Below are 24804 nucleotides of genomic sequence, written 5' to 3' on the forward strand. Positions count from 1 at the left end.
GGAGTGGCACAACATACCTAAAGTGATGAAAGGGAAAAAGCTACGACCAAAAATACTCTACCCAGCAAGACTCTCATTCAGATTTAATGGAGAAATCAAAAGCTTTACAGACAAGCAAAAGCTAAGAGAATTCAGCACCACCAAACCATCTTTGCAAGAAATGTTAAAGGAACTTCTCTAGGCAACAAAGAAAAGACCACAACTAGAATTAAGAAAATTGCAGAATGAAAAAGCAGAAAAGGCAAACATATAGCAAAAGTAGGTAATCATCCACAAACAAAGCTAGTAGGTTAAAAGACAAAAGTAGTAAAAATCATCTATATCCACAATAAGCAGTTAGGGGATACACGAAACAAACAATTAGATGTAAAATATGATATCAAAAACAGTAACCATGAGGGGAGGAGAGTACAGATGCAGGGTATTTAAAATGCGTTTGAAATTAAGAGATCAGCAACTTAAAACAATCACGTATGCATATAGACTGCTATACAAAAACCTCAAGGTAACTGCAAACCAAAAATCTGTAATAGATATAAAAAAGGTGTTTCTGTACTCTTAGCATCGTTTCAAATTATTTTGAACAATATATATTTAAAAAACAAAAAAGGATAGCTTTATCTAGCACACATGCCAAAAGCAGGCTTGCTTTACTTGTAAGAGACACAGGCAAATTGAAGTGCTCTAGAGTACACGTGACACACATGGAAATAATGAATGAAAATAGCATTGGAAGCTCTAATGCATGCTGAGATGATCTGCATTTTAAAAGAGTCTACAGGCCACCTTATGGACCCACACGACCTACCAGAAGTCTCATTTTGAGGCCCCCTGTGCTAGATTATAGATGCTTCACTTGCAGGAGTACTTACTTGATTGCTGTATTTTAATTCATAGAATGGCATTGTTGATTGAGTACCCTGAGCCAAATAAATGAGCCACTTATGTTAGGCACTTGTTCACATTCATAAAAATAGCAAATAATATTATCTTCATCAAGCCCTTCCTAAGAAATAGTGATTGAATGATATCTGGTGTTTTCTTTGTGTGCAATTCCTTTCCAAGAGGTGGAGGAAACTGATTTGCTTTTGATGAACCTGTGTTGCCTCCAAACTGATGTCCACAGATTTCCTACTTCGTTAATTGTCCCAGCAATTTAGCAAGCAGTGATTTATATGAAATATTCCCTCTTGTTGCAGGCTCTACAGTCAGCTAATTGATTGCTGTATGAATTATGCATCCTAAACCGAATGCAAGGGTGCATGAAAGATGCAGCCAAGGTCATTTCCACCAAAGAGAACTACGGTGACTAAATGCCTTTTTAAGACAGGCTTTATTACTTTAATTTTGCTGCTTTCTTCATGTATACATCAAGTCCAGAGTAGTGAGCAGACTCTAAAATCGTACCTTTAATTTATAAAAAGATGCATGCACCCACAGTTCAGTGTTCTGCTGCCTGACAAAGGCTATCACTGAATTAATTTGGTAGCACTAAGGAAAGAACCAGAAATGGCATACAGGTGCTTTTTATCTAATTCCAAAATATGCCAAATCCCATCAAATTTGCCTATAGTTTATTAACATTCAAAAGTGCCTGCTCCCAAAATAAGCACTTTGATTAGATGAAGGCCATGATGGGACTAAATACAGATGATTTGGCATTTCGGCAGGTGATGGACAGTTTTGAAAAGATATTCATACTAAGAGAAGTGAATGATTTGTACATTCTAGACGCTGTATAAAGGAGAAGAATGATGCTTTACTAAAGCTTTCAGGATTAAAGAAATCAAATTGGAATAATGAAAAGATCTTCATTTTTGCTGTCTCCGTGGCTTGGTTTGAATTATCACTTAGCCGTTTATTAGTTGAGTGACTTTAGGCGATTTAACCCTTCTGGACTTCAGTTGCCTTCTGCAAAAATGGTCATAATAATACTTTACTTACATAGTTATTGTAAAGATAAACATGACTGTAAGAGTCATTAAAATCAATAACTTAACCTTAGACAGTACCTTGTTGCTTATACAACAGAGCATACTACCAGGTATAGTGTTCCTCGAATTACAAGTTGCGTGTGAGGTCTGTAAAGGAAACTTCCAATTTGCTCTTAAAATCACCCCCAGAATGGCCATGAGACCATATCAGTATATGCCCCCTAAACCAAACAAGCATCTTCTGATGTGAATGTTTCCGTATGCTCAAAGAACTCTTCTCGGGCATTAATCCACATAAAAGTACATGTTTCAGGACAAACTACAGATACCTGAGGCATACCAAATCACACTCAGGCTGTGCTGGATAATGTATGTGCTATGATTTCACATTAGGAGAACAGACACCTCACAAGAGAGGAATCAATCACAAACCCTTCAGACCAGCACTTCACGCTTTAATGCACTTAGCAATCAGCTGCGGGTCTTGTTAAAATGCTGATTGTGGTTCAGCAAGCTTGGGTTGGGGCCTGAGATTCTGTAGTTCTAACAAACTTCCTGATGACGTGATGCATCTGGTCCATGAGCCACAATTTGAGTTGCAAGGCTGAGTGCTTTTCAAACCCAGCTGCATGTGAGATTTGCCTGAAGATCTCCTTAAAAATAATGATGCCTGGGCTCTTCCTCAGATTAGCTGAATCTCTGGAATTCAATCCCTGGCTTACGTACGTTTTTAAAGCTCCCTGAGTGATCTTTATTTGTAGAGCCATGGCTGAGAACCAGTGTTTTAGACGTAAAGGCAAGTACTTCCATCACCTCATATCATGTGATCTTTCTAAAATCATTTATTAGCAAAGCCCAGACTGTGTAACATAGAGAGCCCAGGACTTGGGCTTCAGAACGCGACAGTAAGTGCAGCAGGGCTTCTGCTTCTCACAAGGGCCTCAAGGAGGGCTCCACCCGTGTTCCACTTCCCTAATCTGGAATAGAGCTGTCAGGATAGCTTTTCACCAGACCCTGGGACAGGATCAACACCTCATCGCTTCCCAGTAAAAAGTATCACCCCTATCAGTGATTCTGGAGCTTTGACTTGAACCTGGAGTGGAAGGAAATGCCATATAGCATTGAAGGACCATAAGAGTCATGGATTATACTTACAGAGTAGGAAATGCACATGATGGGGAAGTTTTGCTGCTATGGAAGATATCGGTTCTACTTCCAACTACCAGTGACCTCACGCCTTTAAAATTAGCACGCATAATATGCTGTCTGTAAGTTAACTCTACTTTTTCTAAGTTCCCACAGTAGGTTTTTCTTCTTGCTTGTTACATTCCCAACATTGTAATTTTAATTCAATACCTGGTTTCTCCATTTCAGTGGCACCTGCATCCGATGACCTGGAGCCTTTTAAGGCCATACTGATGTGCCCATCTACTATAGTTCCTGGTTCAGTAGGTCTGGGGTCAGGACCGAGAAATGGCATTTCTAACAAATTCCTATGAGGTGCTCTTAGATATTGGGCCAGGAACTACCCCCTCCCCCATCCTTTGAGAACTACTCCTTTATCATTTCACGAGCTTCATGGGAAGAGGTATTGTGCTTTTATATTCTCCATGCACCACCAGTGCCTAGTATGTAGATGACGTGAACAAATATCGTTTGAATAAAAAGTGATCACCAAGCCCCATCTCATTCATAGTGAAAACACTTATGGAACGTTGGACATTTCATCCAGCCTGTTAAGGATAATGCTTTCCAAAGAAACGCAAAAAATAACATTGACTTAGGGATTTCTGCTACTGTGGAATCTAGAGCATATGGAGTCACTTTCTATGAAAGCTTTCTTTTTTTTTTTTCTCAGCCACTAAGGTATGGTAATGAAATCAGCATGACACACAGGTGTGTTGACTGTTTAGGCTTCCATTCAAGGTGCTTTGAAAGCAGAAGCAACAGAATCCCCTCCTGTAGGGCCATCTGCTTTCAATTTTTCAGCTGAACCTCCTGAAGACTCACCAGGTGCTAATTTTGTATATGATTCCATTGGAATTCTATCACTTTTCTTTAGATTTTAATTCCCAAAGGAAGGGAAAGATTCACTGAAGCAGAAAAGCTCCCTGACATAGAGAAGATCGGGAATGATCTCTAGCTGAACAAAGGCCAGTTCTACAAATAGTTGACAAATTGTCTGAGTTTTAGTCAACTCATTTTTTAAAGTCACCTCCTGAACGTGTAGGCTTTTGCAATCACTGGATCAGCCGTGCAGTCAATCCAATTCAGTCTCAGAAGGAGGAAATAGATTGTTTTTAAACCTATAGTTTTTACTTTCCTAACTCGGGCAGTCGATACTTTGGACAATTTCGAACACAGAAACCATAACTTTATGAAAATCTGCTGCGTGATTTCCTTTTCACATTCAAGTACTTAGAAATCTCTTGCCCTTGTTACTAGAAAAACTAATGTTGGGCAAGTGATTAGAATCTCTTCTAATCCTCATGTTTCCTGAATTCATATTAACAGAAAGGAGAGAGACCAACAACCTAATCTGCAGTCATTCCAAATAAAGTCTGAGCTTCATCTTCACATTTGAGAACTAAATTTAAGAGCAAAACTCATGACAGAGCAGAGAAAAGGGGCACATTTTAGCAGTTAAGCTTTAGGCCGGCTTGATCCGAACTAAATGCTTTGTAATCTCTCTTTAAACAAAAGCTTTAGCTTCTGTAATCCTCCTTTTTATCTATCCCTATGAAGCCTCCTGAGGTTAAAGCTGCTGCTCATGTAATTTTTTATAAACAGCCTAGATCTTTGCCCACAAATTGCTTTCCGAGGGTGATGGCAGCAGTGTCAACTTAGCTCAAGTGTCATGAGTCATGTCCCCCTCCCTTTGGAGACACCTGCCCAAGCAAAGCCCAAGCATCCTTTGCTTGTATTCTCACTGCACAGACGTCCTGCTACTGAGCATCCATCCAGCCGAGGGCCCTGGCTCAATAAAGCATGGCCGAGAGACTACTGTGTCTATCTGCACCTTCTGTTCTTGAAATCCCAAGGAAAGCTTCCATTTGTCACATTGAACCATGCCCCGTTATACTCTGGCTCCACCCAAAGTCTGGTGTCTTTGATGGGGTTCTTCAGTGCCTGTGAACTTCCACTGCCTTTCCTGAGGGGAAACAGCCAGGAAGCTGAGGCTCCATGACAGACTGATGCCCTAATGAAGCAGCCTAGCCAGGACTGAAACATCTCACGCTTGCCATTGTGTGGTCACTGTAACTTTCCAACAGGCATCTTTAACGCTGCTTGTGAAAGCCTGTATGTAGAGACAACGAAAAGCTGAACTTCATATAAATGCCAAAAAATAAAAATACATCACTATGCAGAAACATCAGAGAGAGCATACAACTTTTGCTGCACCTATTATAGTAGGACCATGTGTTCACATGTGAGTATAGGCGCACATGCGTGTGCACACACACACACACACACACACACACACACACACACAGACTCCTCCACAAGAGAGCAGCTGTCTTATCTTCTCACAAGCCCAAGCTCTAGCTATGTGTGTAAGAGAAACAATCTCTAGATAAATCCTCATAAGATAAAGACCAATTTTGACTTTCCCTTTGACTTAGAAATCTAGGCTCAGACTCCTTGATAAGAAAGTTGCTATAACTGGGAATTTAAAAATAATCCTGGATTCTCAAGAAGTGGCCTATTTTAATGGAAGGACTATGGGCTTTAGAATTAAACAGACCTGGCTTTAAATCCCTCATATTCCATTTATTAATGGTGCAGCTATGAGCAAGTACCTTAATCTCTCTGAGCTTTGGTTTCCTTAAATGCATAAAGCTTCTTGGAAGCATTAAAGATGATATGTGTGATGTGGCTAGAAGAGAGTGAAACCTCAGGAATGGTAGGTAGCTTCTACCACTGGCCAACTCATTCTTATTGGACAAGATGCGTTACCTTTTGGGGCCCTGGTTTCTTCCTCAAAGAATCAATTCTAGTGCTCCAAGATTCAAAACTTAGTGCTTATACTTTACTTAGGGAAGGAGGACAGATGTAAAGAATCAGGATTTTCTCAACAAAAGCTGATGAATCTCCTTCTCCTTGGTGTTCCTGGGTGGGTGGTGGATGGGCAAAAGTTCGGTCTCCACATATGTACAGGTGTTAATAAAATGGGGCAAGATGATGATAAATCCTTAGGGAAGAAAGTGTAAAGCCTCCACTTTCATCTTGTCATCTTGGCTTTCTCCCTCTTTCTCTCTCTCTCCTCCCCTGCTTCTCCCTCTCTATTTCTCTTTCTCTCCCTCTCTCCAAATGAAAATAATGTAATATCTTAGCCTTACATTTCAAAGGTCATTAACACAAACACACTTATAAAACTATATATAAGCATCAGTTATTATTGCTAGCTATGTAATCATCACTGCAGATATTTAACTCTAAATCACAATGTCTCCAGCTTTCCTTGGCTATAAATTATGTTCAACTCTGGACTGTCCTAGAAAGTACTATCTGAAGAAAAGTTAATGTTCCTAAAGTTCTCTACATAGAGAATACTAGGTAAAAGTATCACACCTTCTTGCATTTGGTGAGTTTTCTAAGAGTTCTCTTTTCTACACCCCGTATTTGATTTCTATTAAGCAATGTCATCTGTCATCCAGGACTGCCACTTATTCCCTACAAAGGGAACTCACGCAGCTAGACTCAGTGTCATCATTTCAAAGATGTGTGCACATACAAGGACTCTCTTGATCCTTTATTTAAAAGGTAGGTAACAAAATTTAGATGGGATTAATCAGTGTGCACAGATGATAGATATTATTTTGAGTGGACTAACTGGCATTTTTCACTTGCTTTTTTCAGGCGATCAATCTATTTTAAAATTGCCTTCAAAAGACATGAACTAGTCCGGCTCCAACACTTGAATTTTCATGCTGTCTCATATTGACTATAGTAACTACAGTAACAAACCAACATCCACAGGGTGAAGCTACCCTCCCTCATGCTGGTGAACAGGTGATGAATTCCACGGACCCATTTTTCTTTAATGAAGTAAAGTATGTTTACTCTTTAAAGGTGCCGTCATATTGCCTGAATCCCACTTGTTTTTCAGCTTGGAGGGGCGCTTATAAGTTAGTGATAACTCCCACAGACCAAACCTTTTATAAATGAATTGCTGAAAGCCATAAGCCCCGACCACAGAGCAAATGCTACAGATAAGATGGAGTGTTACAACTTACACCTAGTCCCAACTTGACTCACCCTTATCGTCATTCTGATTTGTGTTTCTGGATAGATGTAATAGTTTTCTCTTGCTGTGTAACAAATGATCACAAATCTAGGAGCTTAAAACAACACATGTTTACTCTCTCATAGTTTTAGTTTGGGCACCTCTTTACTGGGTCCTTTGCTTAGGGTCTCACAAGGCTTCAATCAAAATGTTAGCTAGGCTGAGTTCTCAGCTGAAGGCTTTATTGGGAAACCTTTCACTTCCAAACTCACTCTGATGGTTGGCAGAATTCACTTCTTTGTGGTTGTAGGGCTGAGAGCCCCGACTTCTTACTGGTTAGAGGTTGGAGGCTGCCCTCAGCTCCTACAAACTTCCTGCAGTTCCTCGCCATGTGGACTTCCCAAAATGGCTGCTCAGTTTAGCAAGGCAAGTCTCTAGAGTAGGTCTGCTACCAAGTCATAGTCTTATTACATGTGAATGTTATTGCATTAACAATGTAATCATGGGGGTGACATCCTTTACTTTTGCCATATTCTATTGGTTAGAAGTAAGTCACAGGTCCCACACACACACAAGAGAAGGGATTATACAAGAGCATAAAAACCAGGAGACAGGAAGCATGGCAGGATGAACCCACCTTAGAATCTGTCCAACACAACAGGTAAAGAAGGCAAAATCTTGGGAATGGGCTAAAGGAGCGTTCAGGGGCAACCCACATGCTTCAAGAAGGTAAGATTCAAGGCAGAGATGGAAATGAAAGTGTGGCCAGCCCAGGAAGACTAACATTTGACACATTTCTAAGCTCATGTTTTAAAAACATTTACTCCGTGTTTATAGAGAGAAGAAATAAAGAGCTGTGAGGAGGGGAAAGAGATAAAAGAATGTCGAAGACAACACTCTAGTTTGGAAACTCACTCATTAACATCAATTCTTGCATTGAGCTGCCAGCATCTTCTTTACAAGGTGGTCTCCTGACCATCTGTTGTCACTCAGTTATGCTCTCCATGCCTTCTCATCCCCAAATAGACATGACAATATTTCTTTAACTACAAGTAATAGTCATCTTAAGATGAATTTTGGTAAATTCAATTTCCTGTAACTCTCTTCAATTTCCTGTAATTCCCAATGATATTATATCAGAGTCTAACAGATCAGCTCCCAAGTAAAAGACCGTACTCTTAACTGAGCTATGCTTTTATGCTTATATAGCAGAGTCTTTAAACTTGGCAATGCAAAGAACCAGGATGGGTAGTAGCCTTGACTACTATTAGGTTTTTTGCAAATACTACCTGGAACGGCTTCTAACAATACATGTGTCTCTTTCTAATTCCTTGATTTAGGATTCTGGAGACCTCATTTTGGTAGAATTCAGGGTTGGGGAATTTACCAGCCTTTATGGAAATTAGGGTGGGACATTAACATTATGCAAGTGAAACTATAGAAGGACTTATAAATATTTTCATATTCTTTGAAACAAAACAATACAGATGAAACAACAAAGAGAATACCCATTATGGTATATTATGATCAAGCTACTTAAATTAGGTAAAAAAAAAAAGTACAGAAAAAGAAACATACAGTCTTTCACTTACTATCACTTTCTCATAGGGTACTTTTTGGAAGTCAGCACTTTGGCCAACAGAGCTTCTGAGGTAAGGGCCCTACATAAGGGGAGCCTCTGGGCCTTCCCATGCCCAATAAGTAGTTTTACCACCACCTGTGCTACCTACCCGGCCTCTGTATGCACTGAATGGTAACCCTAGGTTTCGTGCCTCATTTAATTACGTTAGTGCTTTCTCTCCTTTAGGAGAGACCCGTGAGGAAAACAAATAAAAAACACCTCTTGGCCAAAACTTTGTCTTTTATTTTTAATTTCTGAATCCCCTGTTACCCTTATTTCTAGATATCACCAAAAGAATTACTTCAAAACTCACTGAAATTAAAATATTCATTGTTCCCCAAAAGCTATCCAAAGAAACCTTCATGAACTAAAGCAGAACTTAAAGGAAGGGTGTTTGTGGTGGAGGAATTCCTATACTCCCAAACCAGCCCCAGCCTCTACCTCTACCTTCCCAACAAGGAGGCACTAGCTTAGGTCAGGCCCTCTCCTCACAGCCCAATCTGGGGCCATTCTCAAGTTCAGCTGTTTGTTTTCACACCAGTCTCAAGCCAGGTTGCCATTTTTACTCCTCCCCTGTATGGAAATCGGGGCAAGGCTTCAGGGTTCATCTTCAGTCCCTGGGACTCTCTTCCTCTGCTCCAGTAGTTCTCACCCCTGGCTGTGTAACAGAATCTCCTGGGAGATTTAAATGGAAAAACAAATTCCAATGTCCAGATCCCAAGCACGCTCATTTACTTGGTCCAGGTTGGAGCATGGTCATTGGAATGTTTGAAGAGGTCCCCAGGTGATTCTAATGTGCAGCAGCCTTATACTTAATTCCACTCAACTTGAATCATCACATTCCATTTCATAATTTAATTACATTTCCCATCTATGTATGTTTAAATGTCTCAGCTTTGAATGAAAAAAGTCTACTGTTCCTCCAGTTGTGGTTCTTTCTTTGCTCATCTAGTCAAGAAGTCCTTATCTTTAAAATATAAAACAGACTCTAGTTGTCTTGAGCTTATAAGAAAGGAGGAAGAGTGCCACTTTGGGGCATGGGGTTGAGAACATCCCTGTTTCACAGTTACCACGTGCAAAGACTATCAAAGTCTTGGTTTCTGGCAGAATAGGAGTTAACCGTGTGCTGGGATTTGAGGGGTTCTTCGCATGGCTTTTGATTTAAATATCTGTTTGACTCTTGGTGCCACAAGAGAACTTCTGCCATTAGAGATTCACTTATGTGGATTCAGCTTTCACCTTTTTAGGAGTTTTTCATTACGGATGAATAATCCTAGGAGGATTCATTAAGACCTTTGTGTGAAATAGCTCATGGGGTCACTGTTGCTTGTGACAAAAGGAGGCACATAATTACCTTTTGTAGTAGCCTTTAGTCTGCTTCCTTCTCTAGGCTGTGCTCTCCATAAACGCAGGGCTCTGCCTCTATTATTTCCTAGCACCTAGCTCAGTATCTGGCACAAAGCAGACTCACGGTAAATATCTTTTTGAATGAATGAACGGTGGATGAATAAAACAATGAACGAATAAACACACTTGAGCAAAGCAGTGGCCATAATTAGTCATGAATCCTGGAAGAAGGAAAAGAAACAAAAAGAGAAAAAAAATAGAATTCTTAGAGGAAAAACATTACCATGTCATCGTTTTCTTGGAGGTCTGAGGCCTTGCACACATCATAGAGAAAGTGCATTAAAGACAACTCACTAATAGTTCCATTTTGAGTCTGTTGACTTATTTGCTGGAATTTCCCCCTCATCTTTCTTCTTCAATAACAATAATAAGAACAATGAGAGCTACCATTTATTAAGCTTTTACTGAGAACCAGACATCATACTAATTGTTTCAGTATTTTTACTGATCCTCCCAATAACTCTTTGAAGTGGGTATTTTCATTACCAATTTACAGATGAGGAAACCTAAGCTTACAGAGGATGTAAATTGTAAATGTAATGTAAATGTAAGTTGTGACAATCAGATGGCAGACATGGGATTTGAGCCACAATCTGTCTGATGCCATGTGGTTTCATTGGCTCCTGGTGTGCCTCCTTCCATCTGTTTGCCCTGCCCCAGCACACACTCTCTCTCTCCTCTGTTCTCTTTCACGTGGCCACAGATAAACATTGGGGATGAGGATGCAGTTGACCCGGTCTGAATGTATGGTGGCATAGAGAGGTTTGAGTTAAGAGGATGAAAGCAATACTCCAACAATAAGGATCAGCGCAGCTTCTGGAATTAAACATAAAACCCACAAACTTTCTCAGGTGCCAATCTGCAGAGGAAAATATGGTGAGATCTTAATATATTTTGTTCCTCAAGGAGACAAAGTTTTTCTTCCTATCAAACTTGGGAAGAGATTTCCTGCATTGAAATGGGGACATATATGGTCTAAAAGTAAAAATTCTCAGCCCCTATGTCACATCAGATGCAGAAGAATCGTATGACAGTGCTTACAGAGACCTTTGATAACAAAGTGCAATTTAGTAACTCTGATTCGGATGGTAGGGTGTACATCGGGGTGGTCTCATATGGTAGCACTTGCTGAGGAAAGAAAAAGCATAAGTAAGCCTCTGTGAACAAAGCTTGCTTGAAAGTCCATGGAGAAAGTGGAGTATGAGGGTCCAAATACTTAGAATATAGAGTACACGCTTTTAATATGATCATCTCTAAATATCACTTTGTACAATTAGATTTCGTAAAGAAGAGGTGTCTCTTAGATGAAGATTTTATTTTCTATTCAGTGACTGGAGGGGTAGTATTCTGGGGCCCAGATTCTGGAGATTTTCTTTTTTTTTTTTTTTATAAATTTATTTATTTTATTTATTTATTTTTGGCTGTGTTGGGTCTTCATTGCTGCGCGTAGGCTTTCTCTAGTTGCGGTGAGCGGGGGCTACTCTTCGTTGCAGTGCACGGGCTTCTCATTGCAGTGGCTTCTCTTGTTGCAGAGCACGGGCTCTAGGCACGTGGGCTTCAGTAGTTGTGGCACATGGGCTCAGTAGTTGTGGCGCACGGGCTTAGTTGCTCTGTGGCAGGTGGGATCTTCCCCGACCAGGGCTCAAACCCGCGTCCCGTGCATTGGCAGGTGAATTCTCAACCACTGTGCCACCAGGGAAGCCCTGGAGATTTTCTGAAGTTTTGCAAACCATATAAGTACTTGCTGAAGTAACGTTCTCTTGTGGCTTAAACAATTTTAACCAACATTTTTACACAGATGGGAAGATCAGGCCCCTTCTCAGGACGAGGCCCTGCCTGGATGGAGTACCTGCAAGACAGAGCAAGTATTTCATCTTAGAGTACTTAGGAGAGAGGCCCCATTTCACTTTACTGAGGAGGGCAAAATTAGTCTGGAAAGTTCTCAGAAGTAGTATTCTACCTGCTCTTTCTGTTGACCATGCTTATCCTCACAGAAGGACCCAGGCTGATGGATTCACCACTGTCTGGATCATACCAGTCCCTGTGGCAGTGGGAAGAGTATACTCAGGAGGGTCTTGTAACAGCAATTACGTGCTCCAACTCGATGCAGCTGTAATTTTTGCTTACACCCTACTGGCCACAACAAGCCGTAGGAGCCACGCACCCACCAAAAGGCATACCTTCGAGGTCAGAGGGCGCTGCGAGCTCAGCGCAGAGTCCTTCACCAGCTGTCCCGCATCGCGCTCACGCACCACGTGGAGAAGCGCTGGAGGCCCCACCGAGTGTTCAGCCCGCAGTACTTCTGCCGCCAGGCCACCGCCTCCCGCATCCCTGCGCACCACCTTGACCAGCTCCCGCGGCCCGCCGCCATCAAAAGCCTCGCCGAGTCCTTCTCCGTGGCCAGCGGCGTTCATGACGCACGGGCGCGCCTACTCGCGGGCCAGTGGGAACGGGGACGGCGGCAGCAAGGGCGGCAGCCTCCAAAACGTCCGAGCCGACCCGGCCCCGCCCCGAGCACGCCCTATCCCCGCCCCCCATCCAGGCCACGCTCCTTTCCAGAGGGCTCGCGCTGGGGGACCGCTCCCGGCCCGGCGCTGAGGCCGGCTCTGGACGCGGGGAAGACTTTGGCCACAGAGCCCCTCCTGCGAAGCGTGGGGACGCACCTTGGTGGCCGCAGCCAGAGTGATGTCCACGGAAGGACAGTGGGCCGCGTGGGGTACTGCGGCGGTCTTGGCAGGACAAGGGCGGACCCCGTGGTGCGTGAAAAGCCGTCCGGGGGTGCTCTGCCTGGCCCGAGCCCCCGGCCTCTCGGGAGCCGTCCCTGGGTAGCTGAGAGGCCTGGCTCCCTTTTAATTTGTAACAGAAGACTTTTCACCCCTTTGGTGCACTTCTCTGGGGCCATCCGGGAAGCCTCCAGACGGCCAAGCGGTGAGCCGACATCAACTATGGGGACGAACTTGAGCCCTTTGGAGAGGGAGGGAGTTTAAGGCGAAGATGGGAGAGAATTCGCCTTCAGAGTTGACTCTCTCACCGTGTTGGTTTTGTTTTGTTTTAATTGTATCTCATTTTAAGCTTAAGCAAACACAATTTCGGTGATGGATTGGGAAAGAGAAGTTTCAAGGCTGAGTGCTAAGTTTTGGCCTGCTCACCTGAGTGAATTAAGCTGTTTATTGCTAAGTAGAATATTAGTGGTAACAGCTGGGTTAGAGACGGTGCTGAGAATCGAGAGGTTTCCTTTTTTTTTTTGACATGTTAATTGTCAATGCCTAGGTTTACCAGACTGAAGCCCAGGGGAAAGATTTAGGAGTCATCACCTTAGAGATGATGTGTATCTCCGCGAAATCACCACGAGACCTTCTAAGAAGTGGGTTTCGTAGAGAACTTAAGAAGTCAAAGGACTGAACCCTTGAGTAATGTGAGTAAACGGTGTGTTTTATTATTTTTTAATCTTGGAGACTAACAATGCATTGGTATTATGATGGGAAATTGGTGAAGCAGGGAAGATGTGGAGTGACTGCAGGAGCAAATTCCCCAAGAGGGAGAGAGGAATTAGGACACAGTGAACGCAAACTCACTTTGAAAAGCGTAAAGTACTAATTCAGGGAAGTTCTATTAGTAAACTGTGTCCTCTAGAAAGAAAAACTCAGTTCTGACTTTAAATTGTCAATGATAAACACTAAGGGGGAAAAAAACCCATAGAAGTGCATTAAAAAAGCTGAGCGATGGCTTAAGCTTTCTACAGCTTGAGAGGCATAGCACCAACACAATATAATTTAGGTTAGGAGGTCCAGCTGATTTAGAGAACCTAAAATCACACCAAAAGAGTGCAGACTTCATTGGTAATGTTCTTGTAAGGTTCTCCTGCCTGCTTCAAATTAAAAACTCTCCCAAGACTTCCTTCAGTTACAAAACAAAAAAATATGCTCTCATCAATATGCATAATTTTACATATTATATTCTGTACTGTATTATAGTATGAAGATGATCAGCTTGTCTCTTGGAAAGTTGTGGTAACCACATTTTAGTAGTGCTGTCCTGGGGTTTCGAGAGAGCCCCTCTGGCTCCTGGGCTATTTCTCTCCTCCCACATAGCTACAATTCTATACAAATGGGACTGTACTCACCCTCCATACCCCATTTCACTCTCAACCCTCCTGCTCTATGGTATCAGCCTTTACTACTTCTGAAAATGTTGTTATTCCAGTGCCAGTAATGACCACTGCATTCATCTGGTAAGGCTGTCATAGCAAAATGCCACAGTCTGGGTGGCTCAAACAACAGAAATTTATTTCTCACAGTTCTGGAGGCTGGAAGTCCAAGATCAAAGTGTCAGCAGGGTTGGTTTCTCCTGAGGCCTCTCTCCTTGGCTTGAGGATGGCTGCCTTCTCTCTGTGTCCTCCCGTGGCTTTTCCTCTGTAAGGTTGCAACCTTGGTGTCTCTCTCTCTTTTTACGGGGACACCAGTCCTATTGAATTAGCTCCCCCCACCGCCACGAGCTTATTTAACCTAGGTTACCTCTGTAAAGGTCCTTTCTCCAAATACAGCCACATCAGGGGTTAGGCCTTTGATGCATGAATCTTAGGGCCACAGCATTTCGTAACAACTATCTTTCTAGTAAACTTGATGGCAATTCTGGCTTTACTTGAATAATGTGGTTTACTTCATGCTTTTGACAGTTCCCTCCTTAAAAAGATTTTTGCTTAATCTCCCTTATTTTCCATGACACTACTCTTTCTCGTTTCTGCCTATTGCATTTATTTTATTGGCCACTCCTACCTTGGTTTCCATCCAAATTCTTCTTCCCACATCTTCCCCTAATTGTTCTTAATCTCTAGGCTTTGCCCTGAACCCTCTTCTTACCTCACTTAAAATGATTTCACTAAGGGGTATTAATCATGCCATAGCTCAAACATGATATGCTTACTACTGACACATCCTTTTACAACTCTAGTCCAGACCCTCTCTTGAGGTTTGGAATCATGTGTGTTCACTTTCTATTGAACATCCTGGAATTTATTGAACATCTCTGACTAAGATAGATGCATGAGCTCAAAAAGCAATAGGCACTCAATACATATTTGTTGAGCTCATTCAGAACACTCATTCATTCAGCAATATATGTTGACCACCTACTAAATAGCAGACACTGTTGTAGGTGGTTGGAATACATCAGCGAACAGAAGAGACCAAGGTCCTTGTCTGCAAGGAGGTTCCATCAGAGCAGATTACTGGCAATGACAAATAAATGCTAAATAAATTATACAGTATGACGGATGATGTTAAGTAGTTAGATTAAAGAAAAAGTAGACCAGGGTAGGAGGGATCAGGATGGGTCAAGGAGCGGGTTGAAGGATTAAATTAGGTGGTCAGGTGAACCTCATTGAAAAAGAGCGATTTAAACAGGTTTGAAGAAGGTAAGTGAATAAATACAGTTTACGAAAGGCATCTCAAATATAATACGTCCAAAACTCCACTGAACAAGTCTCTTCCCTAGAATTCTCAGTGTGGTTGCCATTCATTCTTCTGCTAGAGTGATCATATAAATCTATCTGCCAAACTAGGACACAATGGAGAATAAAGGATGGTACTACAGGCATTAACCAGCACATCCCCAGACAAACTTGGGTGTATGGATGTATGGATGTATTGATGCCTAGCTGTCACCCCAGGCAGAAACATATGTCATTCTTGTCTTCTCTCACTCCCTCGTCCCTCCCTTCCCCCTTATCTTCTCCGAGGAGATGACCAAGTTCTTTTGATATTACCCAGAATATATCTCTTCTATTTCTAATACTGCTGTCTTAATTCCAGATATCTCAGGATCTCTGACTAGCATAGAGACAGGAGCTCAAAAATGTTCTAACTCTGAGTCTGTTCCTCCTCAAATCCCTTCCCTAGATCTCAGACGGACTCTTCCTAAACACTCTAATCCTGACACTCTCATTTAAAAAATGAGGAGTGAGGGAGTTCCGTGTCAGCCCAGTGGTTAGGACTCCACACTTTCACTGCCGAGGGCGTGGCTTTAATCCCTGGTCAGAGAACTAGGATCCCTGCAAACCGCATGGCGTGGCCAAAAACAAAGTGAAAGGTTTGGGTAGAAAGCACGTAAAGCACATACAGAGGCTGACAAGGCCCTTGCTGGTCCCAGGCCCCCTCCTCTGTTGCCCGTCTCCTACTCATGACTTGTATGTAGGCCAGCCCTGTCTGAGTGCCTGTTACAATCTAGCCCTGCCAAATGCCTTCCCTGTAAGGTAAGAACATGGGGGTATCAAGCAGTTTATCTTCAAAACCCACAGTTTGTGTAATTTTAAGTCTAAAACTCGGTGTCTCACAAAGATTAAATGCCCATTATTGCCCTTAAGATGTGGGGAATTAAAAATATATCAGATCTCTCTCTAGTTCCTATTTCAGCTCAAATGAATCCAATTAGGTTTCACTGCAAACTATGAAATACGCTAGGCCTATTTCCTCTTTAAATTGATTATAAATGTTGATGCTCTTCAGTATAAGTGCAAATTAATCTAGGGAATTCCATGAAATTTTATTTCTTAATTAAGCAGTTTAGACTAAATTACTTAACTGCAGTGACTACTCTGGCTCCTAAGGTTGTTCAAGGTCAGACACATGTCATCAAATGTAACACAATGATTTTCCGCTTGGCACAGGCTTTTTCGTCAAACTCATTTCATTGCTTTGGGCTGGAGAGGAGAGGTTGCAGTCTTGAGCTGGGTGATCTCTAGAGACTGGGACCAGGATTATAGGAGGCAACACCAGGTGATGACACTCAGGCCAATTGAAGGAGTTTCTGGAAAATAGAAACGTGGCTTCCATTAAACTAAGAAGAGAACTGGGGCCTTAGATGGTCCAGAAATTAAACTTTCTACTGATATACATCTGGCAATGCTTCAGTGAGCGCAATCCATTTGGTCAGCCAGATGGACCAGTCCTAGCAGCTTTTCAGTCTCATGCACAAAGCACTTCAGCCTGGGGAAGAAAAAAAATCCCCAAACAAAAATATAAATAGAGAAGACCCTAGCATTGTGGCTAAACAATGGGGAAGACTCTTATAAATGAGGTTTCCACAACACTGTGCATTTCAGACATGACAGCTGTTACCTTTTTTCTTTCTTGATTTTTAATAGCTTATTTATCATGGGTGAAGGATGCGATTACTTATCGGAGGCTCCGTGCTCTTGGCAGAAAACCTTTACAATGCTCAGTTACTCTCTCCCGGAGGAAAGAAGGCAATTTCTAGCCTCTTTCTGAGAAAATATACTAAATAATACCAACAAAGAACAGTGATAAGAATCTAAACTGAAAAAGATCTTTTGAAAATGCAAACTTCAATATCATGGACTATCAAAGGAACTCCGGCTAAAAGGATGGGCTCACCAAAGAGATTCTCTTTTTCTCATTTAGGAAGCCTTACTCTTTTCTCACTTTCTAACACCATGAATCTAATTCAAATTCGCCATTAGCTTGAATGAGAATTATCCTCTGTCACTCAAACTATGTGTCTGCGCTGAAGTTCATTGATCATCCTTCAGCTGAACTGCCATGGTTACTCAATAACCATGGCCCATTTCCTACTCCTGAAGTCAAATGCTTAGATGTGACGGCATGCCGTGCACTGAGGAGTCTATGTATGTTTCCTCCTTCCTCGCCCAGAGTTTGCTGAGAGAAGAATAGAGACACAGAAATCCATTCCAAGCAGCCATCCCAATTTATGCCATTTGTAATTATGGACTTCTGAAGTTACTCTTAATAAATATTTTAACTCACTAATCAATAGGTTACTTGGGGGGAGTTAGAGAGTGTAAAGTAAATGAAAAATGTCAGTGTCTTTTACTTATTGAACTTTTTATCAAATACATTTCTTTTTGTCTTTAGATAAATACATCCTGCTAAAACTTAAAATACGGTCCTCCCTTCCCTCTCTTTCCCCCTCTTCTTTCTAGCAAAGATTTACTTAGCTCTCACTCTGTGCCAGGTAACACACTGAGGGATCTGTGTGGATTATCAAGAAAATAAAGCATTTTTGGTGAATTCCGGATTTATACACAAGCTGCCTACATTAGCTAATCTTCAAGTTTCCTCCATTATTTGCATGTTGATGAGATGTCAAGTTCCAGATCAAATATCACGAATAAAAGTTCCCAGGTGGAGTATCCCATTTTACATTTTGGTTTTAGTGGGGGTTTTTTGTGGTGTTTGGGTGTTTTTTGTGGTGTTCTGGCTTGTTTAGAGGACTAGATTCCTTAACCCAATCTGAACTCTTCATTCAAAAATATTGGGAATTTTCTTTCTTTATTTCAAGTGAAGAGTAATATGATTTTCTGTCCATTTATACCAGCTACTTTTCAGAATCAGTCCGTTCTTTCATGTTTTTCTATCACTTCTGCATCCAGTCCTTTGCCACGACTGACCTAAGTTCATGATAAAATCCTTAGAATTATGGCATGCTAAAGTCTTTTTGGAGGGTCCCTTTCAATGTTTTCCACCATGATGTGAGATTTTTACGTTTCTTATGTTGCTTTCTTTTTTTTTTTTTTGCGGTACGCGGGCCTCTCACTGTTGTGGCCTCTCCCGTTGGCGGAGCACAGGCTCCGGACGCGCAGGCTCAGCGGCCATGGCTCACGGGCCTAGCCGCTCAGCGGCATGTGGGATCTTCCCAGACCGGGGCACGAACCCGTGTCCCCTGCATCGGCAGGCGGACTCTTAACCACTGCGCCACTAGGGAAGCCCTTATGTTGCTTTCTTGTACTGTCTTAGAGAAACAAATCCAGAATGCTGTGATTGGAATTCTTCAGGTTTGGGTCTTGTCAACTATCCCATAGCCGATGTGTTCAGGAAAAACGAGGAATCTTGCAACCGTCAAGCCCTCAGCACATTTTTCAAAGTGGACCTAATTTGACCTTATCACTTTATCCAGTACTTTGCTTTCTCAAAGCCTTCGTGCTGTTATTCATCCTTTTGTTGGCCAAAGCAAAAGCCAATTTAAAAAATCAAATATATGGTCTAAAGCATTTTGACAAACATATACATTTGTATAACATTCACCACTACAATCAAGATGTAGAACATTTTCATCACCCCCAAAATCTCTCCGTGTCTCTTAAGGTCAGTTCCCCAACTACTCCACATCCTGCCCTCAGGCAGCCGTTGATCTGCTCTCTGTCTCTATAGATTAGTTTGGCTATAAAACTACAGTTCTAGACTATTATACAAATTGAACCACACACACTGTGTTCTTTTGCGTCAGGCTTCTTTCACTCAGCATATTGTTTTAAAGATTCATCCACATTCTTGCATGTATTGGTAGTTCATTTTAGTGCTACTAATTTCCATCTTATGGATATACCACAATGTTTTTACACGTTCACTTGTTAAGGGACATATGGGTTGTTTCTGTTTTTTTCTGTTTTGTTTTGCTACTCAAGTAAAGCTGCTATAAACTCACCTGTACAGACTTTGTGTGGATATATCAGAGCTCTTCTGCAAGGAGAGATATTAAAGATATATTCAAGAGCCAAAGTTTAAATGCCAAAGGGAGGAAATAGGTAATATAAATGAAAGAAGCAGAATAATGTAAGAGAAAAGGGGGTGAGGACTGTAGCGATTTGCCACAGATGTTTAATTCTGTTTCATAACGAAACAATGTTAAGAAAACTGCAGTGATAATGTACCACAGCATCAAAAGAAAAGGTCAGCTCCTATAGGTCAGCTCCTTCCTTCGATCAGGTAACAAACAGCCCTTTTAAGACTTTTTTTTAAGACTTTTTCCTTGCCACAGGCTAAATGCATTAAGAATGCATTGTTAAGAAAAATTTAGTTTTAGACAGTCTTGGGTTTGAATTCATAATCTATACATGCTAACTGCATGACCTTAATCAAGCTTCTCCAAATATCTGAACCTTTGTTTTTTATTAGCAAAATGGGGATAATAGTGTTACCCATTTTATAGAATGGAGGTAAAGCATAAAAAAATTAAAGCGTATCTGGAATTAGCCTAACTATTCTTTCTCTCACTTTGGCATAAGCTACAACTTGATTGTCTTCCACATGTCAGGCCCTGTGTGATGTACAGTACTCTCATCATCTCTTTTTTTTTAAATTAATTATTTAATTTTGGCTGTGTTGGGTCTGTTGCTGCACGTGGGCTTTCTTTAGTTGCGGTGAGCAGGGGCTACTCTTTGTCGCCGTGTGCGGGCTTCTCATTGCAGTGGCTTCTCTTGTTGCAGAGCACGGGCTCTAGAGCACAGGCTCAGTAGTTGTGGCACACGGGCTTAGTTGCTCTGCAGCATGTGGGATCTTCCCAGACCAGGGCTCGAACCTGTGTCCCCTGCATTGGCAAGTGGATTCTTAACCTCTGCACCACTCGGGAAGTCCCTCATCATCTCATTTTATTAAATCTTCACCTCATTAGCTAGACAAGAAACTGAGGTTGAGTGAGGTTGAAGCCATGTGATGAAAGCAGAAAGCGAGAACCACTAGCTGTGACTGGAATTTGCTTCCTCGAAGCATGAGTCAATAGCTGACAGGTTTCATTGACTGGGGTCCACCTCTACATTTGCAAAAGGCTGGAGCTCACTTCTTGGCAACCATGTCACTTATGCTACTCGTCCATAACCTGCAGGTCTGATGTCCTCATAACAAGTTGGAGGCCAGACTTTTCTGAGAGCTTGCCTTTGGCCAACTGTAACCATATTGTCAAAAATATGTGTCTGCCACTGGACTGGGAGCTCCATTCTGAGGACCTGGCAGAGGGCCTCGAACATTGGAGTCAGATCATTTTATGGAGCACAACTTGAACATAGTTTTCCTTCCATTGAATTCAGGAACCAGAATCTTTAGATAAAGAACAAGTGTTTACCTCTTAACACCATCGTGCATGTTACTTTGATCTTTGTGTCATCTTTAATAGCTGAGACAACCACTTAGGTGGTCTCAGTTGGCCTTATGACCAATTATGTATCTCTCTGGGTATAACATCGAGTCATCTATTTTTAAAATGATGTCACTCCACCTCACTGGATCCCTGTTGTTTCTTTGTTTATAAAATGAAGGTATGGACTAGATGCTCTATAAGATCCTTCACATCGTTAAATTCTCTATGATTCAAATAACACCCCCTGGTTCCTGTCCCAGTTCTAATAATTTTGGGGTAACCTGGCATTTTTCTGGGATCAAGTTCCTATAGTGCAGTGGCTCTTCAGACCAGAAGCATCAGCAACAACTGGTCCACTGAGTCTAAGAACCACCCCTGCTGAAAGGGGGACCAGCACCCCTCTCCATCTAGCCTGAATCTTTCCTCAAATATCCAACGCTGGCTCCAACGCCACAGCACCTGCCCGCTGACACCTCCCTGCGTTCTGGAGAGTGGCTGGAGGAGGTTATGGAGGGGACGTGACCTCCAGTTGACCCGCGAGCTGGCCCCGGGCAATCAGAGGTTCCTCATCCCCTCTCCTGTCCTTAGAAGGCACGTTCTGCCCCCCATCCCCACATTTGGAAGGAGCCTTGAGAGAGCAATGGATGTTGAGACCATGGATGGCATACATGACGGAACCCACTTAAGGCCTCTATATCAACTTTTAAAATTCTGGCAGGCAGGTATGGAGATCTCCTGGTCTCACAGCTACCCAAGACATGCCTCATATGTAAGTTCCCTGGCATATTAATCCTGCCACCTACCTATCTGGAGTGGTCTGCCCCTTTCTTCTGTCTCTTCTTACCCCTGTATGGGGGGCTGGGAGGCCACTTTCAGATTTCACCTGGGCAACCCCTGAGGTTGCAAACCAGCTAGGGTTCTTCAAATTCCACTCCCCCTGCCCTGATGACCCAACATAACATCTTTGTTGGCTTCATTAATGAGTTACGAGGATAATTTCACTTTCCTTAGAAACACATGGCATCCTTCCAAAACTGAGTTTCAGTTTATGAGCAAAGGCTATAAAATGGCTTCTTCCTGGCTGAGGGAGGAAAGGAAAGTGTTAGTTGTATGTGTATGTGTGTGGTTGAGGATCAGATCAGGGACTGGCAGTCAAGAAGAGCTTCTGCCTGCGCATCATACCCATGAAAGGGCTTGAACTTAGACTCTTGTTGTAATTTCTAAATTGAATTACGTGTAACCTCACAGCGGCGCACTTGAAAAATAGTCATTATTTCACTTGTGGTCCATATCTGGATTATATCAAGACTTTCTGTAGTGTATTGTGAATTATTTTATAAACAAATGCTGTACTTAACCTTATAGACAACATAATTGTGTTGCATTGGGTTTTCATAAAAGTAATTTGTCACTATATTAAATTCTTGTGCCCTAGTCTTGCAATTATTCAGGATAATGGCCTAAGAGCCTCAATATATCAACTTGCCCTGACCTCTCTCTCCCTTATGAGAAGCTCTGGGAAGATACTCAGTATCTAGATGAGGTGTTAGGAGGGTCTAACATGAGGCCCCAAATGGATACAATGCAACCTATGCTAATAACTTCGCCTTAACATTGAACTCCGTGAAGCATTCAAAGTACTTCCTAATTTCATATCTTACCTAAATTATGTCAAAAGTCAACAAACATTTATCAAGTGCTTACTGTGTGCCAGATACTGTATTAATACTGAGGACGCAAAGATGAAAAGAACAGCCAGCATTCTCAAAATGCTTGCAGCCTACCGAGGGAAAAATCTTGAATCCTGGGTACAGTTCATCATACAAAACACTGTGAGGGAAGTACGTACATGATACAAAAATTCATTTTAACTGGGGAGAAGAGAAAGTGTTCTGGGGAAGACACCCCCAGTAATGGTTATGAATGTGCTATACTACTTCCCAGCACAGGAACGACTGGGGCAGAGGCTAGAGTGTCTGAAATAAGAGCGTGATTATAAAGAGCTAAAGCAACTCTCTGGGTTTTGCTGTGGGCTAAAGGCAGTTTAAGGGGAGTGTGGGCAGGTGGGCCCCATCTCCTGCCCTCAGGCGTTCTTTAAATCTCTAAATCATTTGGTCTAGGTCTGTTGAGAGCCTTTGCCTAAAAAATTCAGGATTCGGAAGACAGGGACTGGTGAGCTGCTCCCTCCAGGTCTGTCCGGGCACCCAGAAGCTGGCAAAACTGCTAAACAGCTAGGTTGCAGCCGGCCACCACCAGGCTCCAAGTACTCCTCCCTGGAAAGTGTAGAAGACTGGAAGGATTTGAAGGAAAAAGAAAAGTTCTATGTTAGTGCAGAGAGATCCGTTTATCAGCAGAGAGTTATCAAGGTTAATGAGAAAAATTATCTCATCAGAACAATCCCCGGGTGGAGGCGCGTGCGGGAGCCGTCTCCCACTCTAATCTGCAAGCCTGGGGCCTCCCCGAGCAATACGATCCATCAAAGTCACTTCCTCTGCCTTCCCAGGGGAGCGAGCCCCCTCCTGCCACTGAGGAGGAAACCGGTGGGAGGGTCCCGCAGATGGCCAGTGGGCACAGGGCGATGCCAGGTGTGCCTGGAAGTAGAAAAAGGAGCAGGGGACTGCACCCCAAACCTCCTTCTGGCTTTTAGGGAGCCAGGAACTGAGTATGACTAACCAGGTGCCAAGGGAGGGAAGGAAACGTGTGCCTTACACACACACACACACACACGCACCAGCACACACACCACACCCTGTACTCACGTACACACGTAGTACACACAATATGGACATATGCCGTACACATGCACACTCAGTCACATCCACCACACACATCATGCAAGAACACTCCACACATACACACGGTGCGCGCACACACACACGCACACACACACACGCACACACACACACACACACACAGGCATGCTGTGTGTCCTGCTGTCATTTGTTTTCAATCTTTCATCCTTTATGGGAAATAACAACCGTTTAGTCAGATGCATTTTCATAAATGCTTGTCCTTATGGTTCCTTTGGCAGGAGCCTGCAGTTTCCACCTGCTGCCAGCCCTGGGGGTAGAGAGTTTTTTGTTTCGTTTGTTGCAGTTATTGTGGTGGTGTTGGTTTAGTTTTGCATCGTTCCAGGGAAGGCAGGAAGCAGCAGAGAAGTAGCTAGAAAGCCACAATTTTTGCAGGTAGGCCGTTCAATATACAGTGCAGTTAGCCAGACTGTGGCTGGCTGGCTCAGGGTCCCGGGACTGCAGTAACTGCCCACTTCCAGTGCCTCCTTCCCATCATTGCCATACTCCCTTTATGTGAAGGGCAAGCCTTCCACCAGCAGGGGGTGCTACTCTTCGATAAGACCCCCTTCTCTTGGGCACAGCTCCCTTGTTCCCGACACTTCAGACACTTCAAATCTTTCCTCAAGCCACGTCCCCTTTGGGAAGCTTTCAGCCTTCACAGATCTTCCCTCTCCTCGGGCATTCTGTAATAAAGTTACGATAACTTTAGTAGCACTCCTCTGTAAAGCACAGTTTAGTCCATGATTTATATCAACTTGTATTCTCACTAGATTTCAAGGATGTCAGTCTCGACTTCTCCAGCCAGCTTGTAAGTGACTGCAGGGCATGATCAGTGTTTTAACACATTCTGGCACGCTCCCTCAGCTCTGAGCAAATGTGGGGAGCTGGGTTGTGATTCTTTTTTTTTTTTTAAACCCCACTTTTGTTTATTTATTT

General features: G+C 42.6%; 1 protein-coding gene and 1 long non-coding RNA gene across 2 annotated transcripts in view; both read left to right on the forward strand.

The window, feature by feature from the left end:
• LOC113633653 (uncharacterized) overlaps positions 1-12122 on the forward strand; it is a 116717-nt gene extending 104595 nt beyond the window's left edge. The window contains exons 3-6 of the long non-coding RNA XR_003438285.1: positions 6593-6698; positions 6795-6947; positions 8770-8813; positions 11988-12122. This is a non-coding gene — a long non-coding RNA (uncharacterized LOC113633653). The remainder of the gene's footprint in view (positions 1-6592; positions 6699-6794; positions 6948-8769; positions 8814-11987) is intronic.
• Positions 12123-12167: 45 nt separating this feature from the next.
• On the forward strand, positions 12168-18341 carry LOC113605220 (uncharacterized). The gene is made up of 4 exons (XM_027078349.1): positions 12168-12266; positions 12343-13117; positions 13460-13604; positions 17331-18341. Exons 1-3 carry the CDS (start codon positions 12168-12170, stop codon positions 13471-13473), a joined length of 888 nt encoding a protein of 295 aa, XP_026934150.1. The 3' UTR covers positions 13474-13604; positions 17331-18341.
• The last annotated feature ends 6463 nt before the right edge of the window (positions 18342-24804 follow it).

The sequence above is a fragment of the Aethalodelphis obliquidens genome, unplaced genomic scaffold, assembly GCF_003676395.1.
Source record: "Aethalodelphis obliquidens isolate GAN/ISIS:26980383/991018 unplaced genomic scaffold, ASM367639v1 scaffold2, whole genome shotgun sequence".
NCBI lineage: Eukaryota > Metazoa > Chordata > Mammalia > Artiodactyla > Delphinidae > Aethalodelphis > Aethalodelphis obliquidens.